Raw genomic sequence first — 12627 nt, 5'->3', positions numbered from 1 at the left:
GTGCAAGACAGTCCTGGAAACACAATTTAGACCATTTCTCTCTGACCTTGGCCTTTCTCATTATCCAGTTCTGGGTTCTGAACACCAGCAGGAGAAGTAAATGGACTTCCAGTAACCCTGTCTGTCTACACTGGGGTGGCTACCTAAGACACTCTGGGGGCACTAGAGCCCTTTCTACAAAGGCAGAGACCATGTTCACATAAACTTTATTCTCTCTTCAAAGGGCTGACATGCTAGTGGGGCTACAGCTCTCAAAGTTCAGGCTCCTCTGGGCTGAGGGTCTGCTGGGCCCCAGATAGGTGGGAGGGGTAAGGAGGAGGGGCCAATACAGGGCAGGCTGACTGGCCCGGCATTGCATAGCAATGAGGCCAAGTTTGCAGCAATGTGCTGGATGGCTGGCCTTCCCAGGGGAAGGATGGCACAGGTCGGGGTCCTTGGTTCTAAGTGCCAGAATCCAGGCTATGGTTTAATGGCTCCAGAAGAAAGAACTCCTACCCTTTTCAAAGGGGCACAGCTAGGGCTGCTGGGCACTGGGGCCTGGCTCTTGGGGCCCTGGAGTAGTCTCTAGCCCCATGGCCTCAGGCAGAGAGGTGGGTTTCTGAGAGGGAGTCACTGCTTCCTCTCTGGCTTTTGTCATCTTCACAGCCTCATCATAGGAGGGTGGCAGCTCAGAGGCATACAGGCTGTAGGTGGGAGGGACCATGGAGTCAGGGTCTGGCTCCCCGAAGAACAGGGGCAGCCGCATGCCCAGTGGGTACTGCACGGAACTGTAGGCTGCAGGGAACAAGAGTGGGTTTGTGGGGACGGTTTGGCATTCACCCCCGTGTCCACCACCCCCATGCTGGCTAGTGGGTCCCCAGACACTCACAGGTCACAGTGCTGTGTGCAGGGCTGTCACTGTCCACGGGGATGACTGTCAGGTCACAGGGCTGCCATGCTGGTGGCATGCGTGTCTGGGTGTGCAGCTGCTTCCTGAGGCAGCAGAACCGTACACAACTGGCTGTGACCCCACACAGAAGCATCAGGAGTATGGCAAGCAGGATAAGCCTGGCAGAGAAGAGTGAGGATCTGCCCCGCACCTGTACCCTGGGGCCAGTCATGCCCAACCACCCAAGACAGGATAACAAGACAGGGGAAAAGAAAGCAAGACAAGTCTCTCTGTGCCAGAACTTCTTGGGCTAGATGCAGGCCTGAGGAGCAGCCTGCCCTGGCTGGCTCTCTAGGGCTGGCCAGAGGTGTCCTTGGGTTCATTCCCAGGACACACTGTCCCCAGCCAACTGCACAATCCTTGTGCCTTCTGCCTACTATAATCAGGTTTTGCTTCCAAGACTGCCTGGGGATCAAGAGCTCTTTAAACAAACAGCGTCCAGGGAGCTGGGGGCAGTAGATAGAAAGGGTCTGGCCGGCCTAGCCTCGGTCTACCTTCAGAGGAACTGTCGGACCAGAGGCTTGGCACCTCGGCTTCCACTTACCCCACATGCCATAGGCTGCTCCAGCGGGCCTGGGGCGGGCACCTGCGGGGACAGCGGCACCTGGAGCAGGCAGGGTATCTGCTAGCTCACTCCACCGCTCCAGCCTTTTCCAGCGTGAGGGGCCGAGCTCTGTCTCCCTCCCCTGTCCCCTCCCCGCCTCCCCGTCCCCAGCTACTTACTGGTCCGAAGGGTCACAATTGCTGTCCGCGGAACCCAGCGTCACCTGTGGGGACAAGGGTGAGCCTGAGCGGGGCGGGGCCGAACTCAGGGCCGCCCCACTTGCCACAAACCCGCCGTACGCGTGGCCCAACCTACCTGCGACAGTGGCAGGAGAGGTAGCAGCAGCAAGAGCCCCTGTGTGACTGGCGGCCTAGGGGCCATGTTCCGCAGACACAGCGGAACTCAGTCCAGCGTCCACTCAGCTTTATGAGGCCCCGCCCCTGGGCCTTGTCAGCTGAAGGTCCAGGATCACACCCACCTTGGTGTGCTTCCCTCCTTGCTCCCTGACCTCCATTTTTCTGTCCCTAGAGGTTACCATCCCTGTTTGAGAGAGCATGTGCGCGCACAAACGGTTTAAGAGAGTGCGCGCATGCATGCCAGGACGGACACACACACACACACACACACACACACACACACACACACACACACCACCCCTGCATCTTCAAGGACCAAGGTAGGGGATAGAGCAGGTCATGCTCTGGGCATGGGCCATGGGTTTGTCTTGTATAAGACTGACATCCCACCCAGCCACCCCTATCTCCTATTTTCCCCATCCCCATTCACAAACCAGGGTTCTGAAACTTGTGGGCTGCACTGGGTTGTGGCCTCTCGGGACAGGTAAATCCACCCTCATACTCCACAGTCCTCTAGGTGAAAGGGGTGGGAGTTTATACCATTAATAAGCTGGGGCTCTAGCTTTCCAAACCACTATTAGAGAACATTTGCTACATGCATCCTCCATGTGGACACATTTGGTCTGGAGCCAGAACCTGGCTCTGGACTATCCAGGTGCTGCAAATAGACCACTTCCCAGCACGCCTCCCTCATCCTGGGATGTCTGCTGCTTCTTCTGCTGAAGTGGCTGCTTCTTCCTGGAGGAGCTTATTAATCTTTCTCCCTCCAAGCCAGGTGCTCTGCCCTCCTCTGTTAGGGAACTATTGGATGTTAGTGATCAGATTGCAGGGGGTGGCCAGCACAGCCAAGCTGATTAAGGACAGGAGGTGCACCTGCCCTTCCTTCTGCCTTTTCTTCACTTTGCTCATATTTGTGTGTATCTCAGGTTTCTCCCTCACTGAAGGAGTGCTTCAGGGTTCTGTCTACAGCTGTCCTATGCATTCAGGACCTGTGCTTTGCCTCTCAAGGGCTCTTTCTGTCAGGCTGGTGAACTTGTCCCCTGCCTTGCTTCCCTCCTTTGCTCTGCCTTGGCTATGCTTGGTATTGGAGGGCCAGCACCATAATAGGAGGAAAGACTGGATGACAAAAGAGCAACCTGAGGCCCAGATCAGAACCTGGGGTCCAGAAAAGAGAGGACCTGGGTGGGAGAACCTTGTCTGGGTTCAGAAGGAAGTGGCCTGCCTGGGGCCATGCTTTCCCTAGAGCATGTCCTCATGAACCCTGGCCTGGTCTAGTGGGCTTGCTGTTGCCACCCATCTGACCTGGAAACATGTCAAGGGTTTGAGGTTTTAACTGGTCAGCTCAGGGCAGCAAAGGGCCTGGGCCTGATACCTCCAGGGTCACTGAGCAGAAACCCTGTGAAATGCTGCTTCAAAGTCACTGTCACTGACTCACTTAGGGCAATGCCAGGCTTCAGGGTTCCAAAGGCACTAAGTACAGGAGTTAGAGCAGTGTTCAGGAGAGCACCCGGATACATGTCATCACCCTCCTTGCCGTGCCAGGCCTAGCAAGGCTGGGAAGGCTCTCTTGGTAGCTTGTCCCCACTGGGTGGCAAAGTAGGTATGCTGCACCGATAGGAAGGCGGGTTGGATGCAGTGTAGGAGTGGAAGTATACTGAGTAGTTAGGGCCCAGAAAGCCAAACCCACTCTTCTTAGACAAGTATAAACTCAAACTCATAAGCTGGGCCCCCCTTTCCCTGGCCCACTTCTTGGTTGGACCTACTCTGGACTTTGGAAGCTCTTGTCCTCTTCCTGTTCCTCTCTGCGCCTTTCTAGGTCTGGACCAGGATCACCCTTGGCTCTGCACCCCCAGCACCCTGAACTGTATGCTGTCACCCTCAATAGTACAGATTTGGAGGAATCTTCCAGTGTTTGAGTCAGGGTGAACTCCCTCTAGTTGTCCAGCAAGATTCCACCCTCTGGGAGGTTCTTACTAGGCAGAACGTTGTCTTATGGGTGTCTGTGAGGGAGAGTGTGGGTCGGGCTTCCTCCAGGCTGCCCTCCCACCTTACTTTGTGCTTAGCCAGCCCCACACCTCCACCCTGTCACTGCACACTTGTGACTTGGTTTTATGAGTTTATTGATAGATCTGCACTATCTCCTGGGACCTCTAAAGCCTGAGGAGGTGCTGGTGGGTCTGGGATTTGAGGGGCGGAGGTAGTGTATCTAGGAGCAGACTGTGGTAAGTTGTTGGATGGATTAGTATTTCTTGGTTTGTTGGGGGGTAGGGCGGGGTTCTTGGATTGCACTCAGGGCAGCAGGAAGTAGCCATGTCTGTAGGGCTGGGGAGCTCTGGCTCTGGGACATTTGAACCTGCCCAGCAGGGGATGCCCAGGTCCCAGGCCTAGGGGAATGGGTTGGCCTGGCCCCACAGCCTAGGAAGGGATTCAGGGTAGATAGGAGAGTCCAAGAGGCTCTGCAGTTTCCTGTGACCTCAGAGCCCAGCCACCACGTAGGCTACAAAGATGACTTTGTAGGTTTCCTTTACATCTCCCCGGAGCTGCAGCAGAGTTGACACCATGAGTGGATGGTCCGGCTGGAAGAAGAAGCTCCTTAGTAGGGTTTCCAGACAAATCTGCTTGTTCCCAACGCCCTGCCTACTTCACCACCTCTTCCTGCCTAGCCTGGGGTCCCAGCACCTACATCGAAGTCAGCAGGCGGTACCCAGGAGATGCTGATGGTCTTGGTCTGACCACGCTCCACAGAACCCCTGGAAGGCTCGATGGAGAAGCCCTTGTGCTGAAGCCATGGGATACTGTCCAGGCTGAACTCCACAGTCTATGAGACATTGGTACGACTGGAGGTCAGAGGGTCAGATACTCTCAGGGGGCAGTAGAACTAGCAGGATGAGGGTGCCCAGCTTTACCTACCCCTCAACTCTGACCAGGGCTGCCACCTTACATCTGCTGCAAAAATCCTACACAAGGCCAGGAGAAGTCAGGGAGCCCAGGTCAGGGAGGCCAATGAAATTTCTGGGGTTTAGCTCAGGCTAGGGCTGTAATCACCTTCCTTGGTGATGGCTGGGTGGTCCGGATACAACCCACTTGCAGCTCTCGGGTGGCAGGTGGGGTTGGTATGTCTGTGTCAAACTGGACATAGTTCAAGGTCACCAGAATGGGCTTCATCTCCTCTGCTTCTGGAGGGGGAGATCTAGCTGAAAAGTGGTTAGATAGAAGGATATGGCCTGGGGGTAAGGTGAGCTGTCCAGGGTCAGGCAGCACAACAGGAAGTGGAGGGTGAAGCTGGAACCTCTCAGAGCAATCTCCTTGGTAGAGATCATCCTGCCTGGCTCTGGGGCTGATGGGCCAGTAATCTGCTCTTCTCCAATGGGCCTCAGTATGCCCACTTGCTGGTCTGGGATGCTAGAGGGCCCTCTCACTGCTCTCTGAGGTTATCCCTGCTTCCCCTTTCCCTGAGCCAGAAATCACATGGTAGGGGCTCACCTTCTCTATGTTCTGGGTCAAAGGCAGGGATCACTGTCAGGGACTCCACAGGTACATCCAGTGGGTCTCCTCCCTCCACAAACATCATGTGCTCACGGGCAGCACCCTTCAGGAGGATCTGGTGGGAGACTTTCTGGGGACAAGAAGCATAGCAGCCTGCCATAAAGCTTGATATTTGGGGACTGAGGCTGGTTCAGGGGTGGGGCCTAGAGAACCAGGGATGCTGATCTCTGTTTGACATCCTCCAACAGGAGGTACTTGATAATAAAAGCCTCCAGGAAGGGTCAGATAAGGGATACACAGGGATCCTTCCCAGAATGGAGTGGGATCTGTGGGGGTTAAGCTATAAGCTCCACCTTTTCAAAGAGCACCACTTGGAGCAGGTCAGAGAAGTAGAGGCTCTCATGATCTGGACTGAAGGTTATGGTGAATTCGTGAGCCTTCCCAGGGACCATGAGTCCCTCAACTGGAACAACACTGAATACGCTCTGGCCATTGTGGTTCTGTGTGCCTGTGGGCAGGACAGGGGTTATGATCAACACTACCAGTCCTGCTCCACTGAACTCATACCCCTCTGCTTTCCTTTTGGCTCAGTCTCTTCATGATCTGTCTTGCCGTACTCCATCAGCACATATCTCCTCATGGTTCCGTACCCCTGTGATTCCTGGCAATGTGTTAACTCACCAACAATTTCAGTCCTCTGCTCATGGGAGGTAAGGAACTTTGGAAGCTGCTGCCGGGTCTCAGCCCTTTTTTTGGAGAGGCTCTCCAGCCGCATCCAGAACTTAATGGGAAGGGAGGATTCATTCTGTAGCTGCAAGAGCAAGATGTCACTCAACTAGCATACCCTAAGCTGCCCTGTGCCTGTGGTCAGTGTCTATGACTAGGTTGCTTGCTGCTAGATCACTCCTGATGGGAACCAGGTGACCCTATGTTCCAAGCCCTTTCTGGTGGTATTGCCAACAGTAACCGCAGTAGCAGTGTTTGGGACTGTTGTTACTCAATCACTTGGCCTTTTCTAAGGCTGGCTGGCAGCCTGCTTCCCTGTCCAACTGTGTGGCCAGCTCTGTGCCTGTCAACTGTTCTCCAGAGCTCCTCTTAACTGAACCATATCCTCATCTAGTCTCTTCTCCTCCCTCAATCCTCTCTTTGGATAGCACCCTGTATGGTACTCTGCTTCAGGACCCCATCAGAGCAGGTGAGCAAGTAGATTGCTTGAGTCCAAACCTAGGGTAGCCCTCAGGGTGAGACAGGACCATGTTCATGTTGACATGAGGGAGCCCAGGTAACAGCATGGATCTCCTTAGAGGTCTGTCCACTGGGAGAACCTAGTTAGAGTTCCAAAGAAGTAAATAAGTAGCAAGGAGGAAGAGCAATGAAGGCCTGATGTAGAAAGACAAGAAACATCCTTCAGGCCAGTGCTTTGTCAGGTCAGGGTAAGGGTGCACTCCCAGCTTTCCCAGAAGTAAAGGCTCTGGGTTCCCTGCTAGGAAGACATCAGAAATGACAGCCTCTTGGGAACAGAATTCAGGAGAGACAATCTGAGCCTCCAGGGGTTCCCCAACCAGCTGGGTGCTTTCCAAATGCAGAGTTCACTGGCTCTAATAAATCCTTTTTTAAGGAGGCTGGGACCAGGGCTTAATTCACCTTAAAATTTATCGAGACAGATTCTCTGGCAAGCACATAGCCCATGTTGAGGATGTTGCCTTCAATGGAGCATGTAATCATGGATGCCACACCTGTGCCCGTAAGGGTAAGAGTGAGCGTGCCTCTCTTGGAGATGATGTCCAGTGTTTCTTGAGCCTAAGGAGATTATGTCCTTAGGCAAAGTGCAGACATGGGAGCTCTACCCATGAGTAGCTGGCTGATAGCACTGTGCTCCTGAGAGCCTGGAGATCTTTGCTTCCACAGGCTCGTTGGCAAGAACTGGGTCAGGACAGACTGCTTTCAGGTTCCAGCTGATCATCTGGGCCTGAGAACACAGTGGTGTCTGCCTGTGGTCACATCATGGCCCTGCAGTGTGGGGATCTCAGGGCAGCAGCATTGCCTGGGGGCTGCACTCACCAGTATGCTCTCGTGGGGTGAGAAGGACAGGACCAGGGTTTGTGTCTCGCCAGAACATAGCTTTCTGGAGGGGTTTAGCAGAACGAAGGGGCCATGGGGGTTCAGCACTGAGAACTCCAACTAAGAACTTAGTATCAAGGATGAAGATAATGTTTTGCAGGCTCTGCCACACACCTCACTGCCATCTCCAACCCTGGAAGCTGACTCACTGAGTACGGGATAAGGATACATCAAGGTCCTCTGGAGAAATGTTCTGGAGAGTGATCTTCCTTATGCCTCGATGCCCTGAAATGTGGCAAAGAGTCATGTCATAGAGTCACAGGGCCCAAGGAGCATCTATTTCTTCAGTGGGGTCAGGGAGCAGATAGTAACTGGAATGGTCCTGGTACCCAGGGTAGAAGATACGCTGTCAGGAGTGAGGGCTGTCGGTATAGAATTAGGACTTACCCACAGCAATATCACCAAAGTTAACGACAGTCTTGCCTTCATTAGATGTCACCACAATGGATGGAGCCACTACTGGACACCATAGCTCCAGATATAGAGTGTTATAGGGGCTAGAAGCAAGACAAGGGTAAATAATGGCAGATTAGGGTGACCCTGTGTCCCCCAGGTCTCAGATATGACCAGCAGTAGAGGAGGGACAGTGATTTTATGGTCAATCACACCCCATCCTGTCTTAAGAACCCCACACAGGTTGGGGATTTAGCTCAGTGGTAGAGTGCTTGCCTTGCAAGTGCAAAGCCCTGGGTTTGATCCTCAGCTCAAAAAAATAAATAAATAAAATAAAAATAAAAATAAAAAAGAACCCCACACACCTGAAGCTCAGAGGTTCCGATGCCTTCCTGTCTTTGATGTCACCACTGGCAATGACACAGGGGACCACAAACCTGTCAAACTTCCCCTGGAAGGTTCTGGCCAAGGTGGCTTGTGCAGCTTGGTATTCATTGGAACTGGAATGAAGCCAACAAAGTACATTCATGCATGTTCCTCATGACTTGTTAGGCTCTGCTCCTAGGATACTCAGAGTGGGATCAGACCTTCCTCATCTTTGATGGTCATGCCTGCTCTCTAGGGCTGTGGGCTCAGGTGGACTCTCTGGGAAAGGTGAAAGTATTAAAAGGCAGAGCTCAGAGCCACTATGGGTCCCAGGTGGTGGCCACACCAGTTTTGTCTGATAGATTAACTTTCCCACCTTTCTCTGGCTCCTGTAGGGACCTTCTTCCCCATTGCAGACCCTGGCCATCCAGAGAGATGGAGTAAATGTCTTTGTCACTACAGAGCCATATTCCTGGGTCCACAGGGACAGGTCTGGGGCTGGCAAGTGGCCTAACCCATCAGAGCTTTCTTGGGCTCATTTGTTCATTGAGGAGGCTAGAGTCAGACCATGGAGTAGTCTGTTCAGAGGGATACCAGGCCCAAGGGAATAGCCAAGGAACAGATGCCTCGGAAGAAGAGCCCTGGGTCCAACTATTTCTGAGGCCAGTCATGTAGCAAATACCACTACACAGTCAGTCTTGGATCTGCAGACATACAAGTCAGTGAAGTGGTGCTCCATCCAGGCAATGTATGGGAAAACCTCTACTGAACAAGGTGGGCTTCATCACATCCAGGAAGGGTTGGTGAGATGCGGATTGGGAAGATCCCTTTGTCTTACCTGGCACTGAGCTCCTGCCTCTGCAGCTCTTGGGTATGGGGAGTAGAGGCCCGGGTTGGTCGGTCCCGGTTGTGAACCCGAACCACAGGCAGAGACTGTTTCCACTGTTCCTTCCTTTGGGTTGTTTCCTTTCGGAACTGTAAGCAGGAGCAGATACTGTGGGGCTACCATTGGGGCTCAGTCTTCTGCACAGCAGGTGTTTCACTGCTCCCCTGTCCCAGGCTCTTCTGAGGCCTACTGCTATGGAGTAATCCTCTCATACACTGTAAAGATGTCACTTGAATTGGTTTAATAAAACACTGATTGGCCAGTAGCCAGGCAGGAAGTATAGGCAGGGTGACCAAGCTAAGAATGATGGGAAGGAGAAGGGCCCAGTCAGGAGTCACCAGCCAGATGCAGAGGGAGCAGGAGATGAACTTACCATGCTAATAAAGGTACCACCATGTGGCAGAGTGTAATTAAGGAATACAGGTTAACTTAAAATGTAAGAGCTAGTTAGTAATAAGCCTGAGCTACTGGCCGAGAATTTATAATTCATGTAAGCCTCTGTGCATTTATTTGGGACTGGGCAGTGGGGAAATGTCTGTTTATAGCCTAGCCTAGCAGGCTTGGTCTGACTGCTTGCTGTGTGACAGGAGCTACCAGTTCAAGTTTGGAGTGAATGGCACCCTCAAATCAACTGGCTGTCTAAGGAAGATTGACAACAGGTGCATCAGGGGATTAAGAAAGTAAGCAGTGGAGACAGATAAGCATCCAGGGTCACCTGGGAAGCCCACACACAGAGACCCTCCAAGGACAAGTTCATGGCCTGAAATGTCTGAACTAGAGAGACCAAGCCACAGAGAAGTAAGAAGTTTGCCCAATTGGGGTTATCAGTCTCCTCCAGCCCATGCCTTTCTTGAACCTCACTGCCTCATCAGAAGGAGAAAGGAAGGTCAGGGCTCTTCGCTCATGCGTGTGGTGCAGCACAGATGCATAGCCTCAAGAGAGGCTATGCTGGGTTTTTATCCCTGCTTTGGCTGAAACTCCAGCCACCCTTAGGGTCACCCTTGCCTCCTGCTGCCTGGTGGTGCTTCCAGGAGAGAGAGAGATCTTGTAAGACAACCTTTCACCAGCTTGGAGCACAGAAGTCTGCCTTGTACTTCTGTCACATGTAGGACACAGACTGCAGTCCCAGGTGCCAGAGGCCCATGTAAAAGGGGCTTTTCTGTCCTGCCTGGTCCTGTAGCCACTTTTAAAATAATCATTCAGAGGTTTAATATTAATCACAGACCATTTGGCCTATTGCTTAGGCTTATTACTAACTAGCTCCTACAACTTAAATTCACTCTTTTCTTTTTCTTTTTGTTTGTTCTCTGTAGCTTTGGAGGCTGTCCTGGAACTTGCTTTGTAGACCAGGCTGTCCTCGAACTCACAGAGATCCACCTGCCTCTGCCTCCCGAGTGCTGGAATTACAGGCGTGAGCCACCACTGCCTGGCTAAATTCACCCATTTCTATTCATCTATATTTTGCCACGTGGCTTTGTGGTGTTACCTGTTCTCTAGTACATCTTGTTGCTCTGGCGGCTCACTGGCATCTGTCTAACTTCACCCTTCTCTCTGTATTTCTGCTTGGATTTCCCACCTGTCTTTATCCTGTCTTGCTATAGGCCAAAGCAGCTTCTTTATTAACTGATGGTAAAACATATTCACAGCGTACAGAGAGGTCATTCCACAGCAGGCCCACACAGCTGCACCCTCCTTCCGTTTGCTCGCGTGCTGTTTTGCTCCCTCATGCTGCTACCCTCTGGTCACTATGCATCTCCCCCAAAATACTTCACTTACCAGTTTGGTCTCTGTTTCCTTGTTCAGGATATGAATGGCTTCCTCAAGGATTATCTCATGTGGCAGTACAGGCTGGAAGGCCACTTGGACCAAGCACCTCTGCAGAGAGACACTAGGACTGCCAACCCTCCCCCAGAAGCTCAGAGGGCAGAGATGGCCCTGCTGGTGCTCCTCCCTCCTCCCTTAGTGGCCTGTATTCATTCTCTCTCTCTCTCTCTCTCTCTCTCTCTCTCTCTCTCTCTCTCTCTCTCTCTCTCTCTCACACACACACACACACACACACACACACACACACACACACAACCTCCCTGCCTCCTCTCCCTCTCCTTCTCTTTTCCACCCACTCTGTTTTGTTTTTCCCAAGACAAGGCCTCTCTGTGTAGCCCTGGCTGTCCTGGAACTCTCTGTAGACCAGGCTAGCCTTGAACTCACAGAGATCTGCCTGCCTTTGTCTCTCAAAAGGTATGTGCCACCAAGCTTAACTGCATTTATCTAAGGTTGCTTTTTTGATATTTTAACCTAGATGTTCCCTTCCAGGAAGGTTCTCCCTGATCATTGCCCTAGGAAGCTGGGGTAGACTTCAGGCCATGTATGTTGGAGGTCTGTTAATTAGATGTGCTGAGAGCAGGGTCCTGAATGGGTCAGAACCTCACCAGACTAGAGTAAGAAATGAACCTGGGAACATGGAGCCCTTTCCCATCTCTGCAGCAAGTCCCCATGGGACATGTCTCAGGAAAGAATCCTCGGTGATTTGCTGACCACATCTCCTTGATGCTCAGAATGTGTGGGGGAGAGTTTGGGGGGTGAAATGACAGGTAAGAGGGGGAAGAAAAGACAGAGGAGGAAAAGAGTGAGCAGGGGAGGCAGAGATGAGAAAAAAGGAGAGAAGACAGAAAAGGAAGAGGAAGGAGAAGGGAAAAGGCAGAGTAGAAGGAAAAATAGAGCTAGACACTGTCGTAACTCAGTGGGAGATGAGAACCAATACTGAGGTAGTAATTTCTAAATTTGACAGAACATGTTTTAGATAACTGTATCCTTTGAATCCTGCTGGTGACCAGACAATAGGACACTGAATGGAAGTGGGCCACAGGTGTGCTCTTTGAGGCAGGTATTGTGTGGCTTTCTTTAGCTATCTACTATAAGCCAACACTTGGCTGTTCTGACAGTCTGCACATCTTCCTTCCAGCCCCAGGCAGGCATGTGCTGGGTCAGCTTCCTCTCAGAGCTCTGCCTCTCAGCTCAGGTGAGGCCAGGGGCACTGTGTCTTCTTCCCACTGCTCCTGAGCCCCTGGCTCATACCCTTGGCCTTGCTGTGGTTCAATACCTGTGGTTAAGGTATACCAAGCCAGGGACCCTGGAGAGTGGCCTGGATGCCTTGCCGCCTTGCCTCCTAGGCTGTCAGTGGGGCCCATGCTCACCTTTCCTGGTAACACAGTCCCCACGGATGGTGAGATGGTGATGGGTGAATTAGGGGGTACCAAGAACTCAAAGGATGTTGGTCCCACTGGGGTTGCTTCCTCTGACCCAATTCGAGGCAAGGAGTGGGTCAGTTTGTTCATGCTCAGGTGAGAATTGATGACATACAGTGTGGACACAGTGGTGCCATACAAGGCAGTGGCTGAAAACTTGATCTGGTAGTGGGACAGCTCCAGGGGTGGGTGGACACCTACTGCTTGGCAAGACACCTTGAAGCACCTGAAAACAACCATGTGGGTTATGTTCATTTTGTGCCGTGGCATCTGTGGTCCCTCTGCAGCCCTGAGTGGAGGAG

The 12627-nt window shown here is 52.5% G+C and overlaps 2 protein-coding genes across 38 annotated transcripts in view; both read right to left on the bottom strand.

Annotated features, from left to right (window-relative positions):
* Positions 1 to 190: 190 nt before the first annotated feature.
* Tmem52 (transmembrane protein 52) lies at positions 191 to 1882 on the bottom strand. Of its 2 annotated transcripts, none has more exons than XM_036179067.1 (5): positions 1788 to 1882; positions 1652 to 1695; positions 1473 to 1532; positions 869 to 1047; positions 191 to 774 (listed from the first exon to the last, which is right to left on the bottom strand). In XM_036179067.1, the coding sequence occupies exons 1-5, from the start codon at positions 1851 to 1853 to the stop codon at positions 515 to 517; spliced, it is 609 nt and encodes a 202-aa protein (XP_036034960.1). In that variant the 5' UTR covers positions 1854 to 1882; the 3' UTR covers positions 191 to 514. The 2 variants fall into 2 exon arrangements, with proteins under 2 accessions (XP_036034960.1, XP_036034961.1); XM_036179068.1 differs by having other exon boundaries at positions 1473 to 1514; positions 1788 to 1869.
* A 10-nt stretch (positions 1883 to 1892) lies between these two features.
* The window catches only part of Cfap74 (cilia and flagella associated protein 74), a 75961-nt gene continuing 65226 nt past the window's right edge, over positions 1893 to 12627 (bottom strand). For 5 of the 36 annotated variants that reach the window (XM_036179032.1, XM_036179031.1, XM_036179040.1 and 2 more), the window contains 14 exons: positions 12275 to 12551; positions 10857 to 10955; positions 9033 to 9169; positions 8194 to 8328; positions 7823 to 7932; positions 7605 to 7660; positions 7376 to 7495; positions 6959 to 7114; positions 5996 to 6125; positions 5668 to 5822; positions 5312 to 5444; positions 4874 to 5022; positions 4512 to 4646; positions 3932 to 4404 (listed from right to left, as the gene is read on the bottom strand). In XM_036179032.1, the coding sequence (XP_036034925.1) occupies positions 4303 to 4404; positions 4512 to 4646; positions 4874 to 5022; positions 5312 to 5444; positions 5668 to 5822; positions 5996 to 6125; positions 6959 to 7114; positions 7376 to 7495; positions 7605 to 7660; positions 7823 to 7932; positions 8194 to 8328; positions 9033 to 9169; positions 10857 to 10955; positions 12275 to 12551 (1894 nt within the window). In that variant the 3' untranslated portion in view covers positions 3932 to 4302. Of the gene's footprint in view, positions 2013 to 3931; positions 4647 to 4873; positions 5023 to 5311; positions 5445 to 5667; positions 5823 to 5881; positions 6126 to 6538; positions 6640 to 6958; positions 7284 to 7375; positions 7503 to 7549; positions 7661 to 7822; positions 7933 to 8193; positions 8329 to 9032; positions 9170 to 10844; positions 10956 to 12274; positions 12552 to 12627 lie in introns of those variants that run through there. The other 31 variants (XM_036179035.1, XM_036179033.1, XM_036179034.1 and 28 more) reach the window with 31 other exon arrangements.

This window comes from Onychomys torridus, chromosome 2 (assembly GCF_903995425.1).
Source record: "Onychomys torridus chromosome 2, mOncTor1.1, whole genome shotgun sequence".
In the NCBI taxonomy this organism is placed as follows: domain Eukaryota; kingdom Metazoa; phylum Chordata; class Mammalia; order Rodentia; family Cricetidae; genus Onychomys; species Onychomys torridus.
This window is presented reverse-complemented; position numbering and strand designations above follow the sequence as displayed.

Coding starts and splice junctions, on each gene's coding strand:
- Tmem52 (XM_036179067.1), bottom strand. CDS start 1,853: ATGGCCCCTAGGCCGCCAGTCACACAGGGGCTCTTGCTGCTGCTACCT. Junction 1,048..1,472: donor AGCAGCCTATGGCATGTGGG/GTAAGTGGAAGC, acceptor CTTCTCTGCCAG/GCTTATCCTGCTTGCCATAC. Junction 775..868: donor TGCACACAGCACTGTGACCT/GTGAGTGTCTGG, acceptor TGTTCCCTGCAG/CCTACAGTTCCGTGCAGTAC.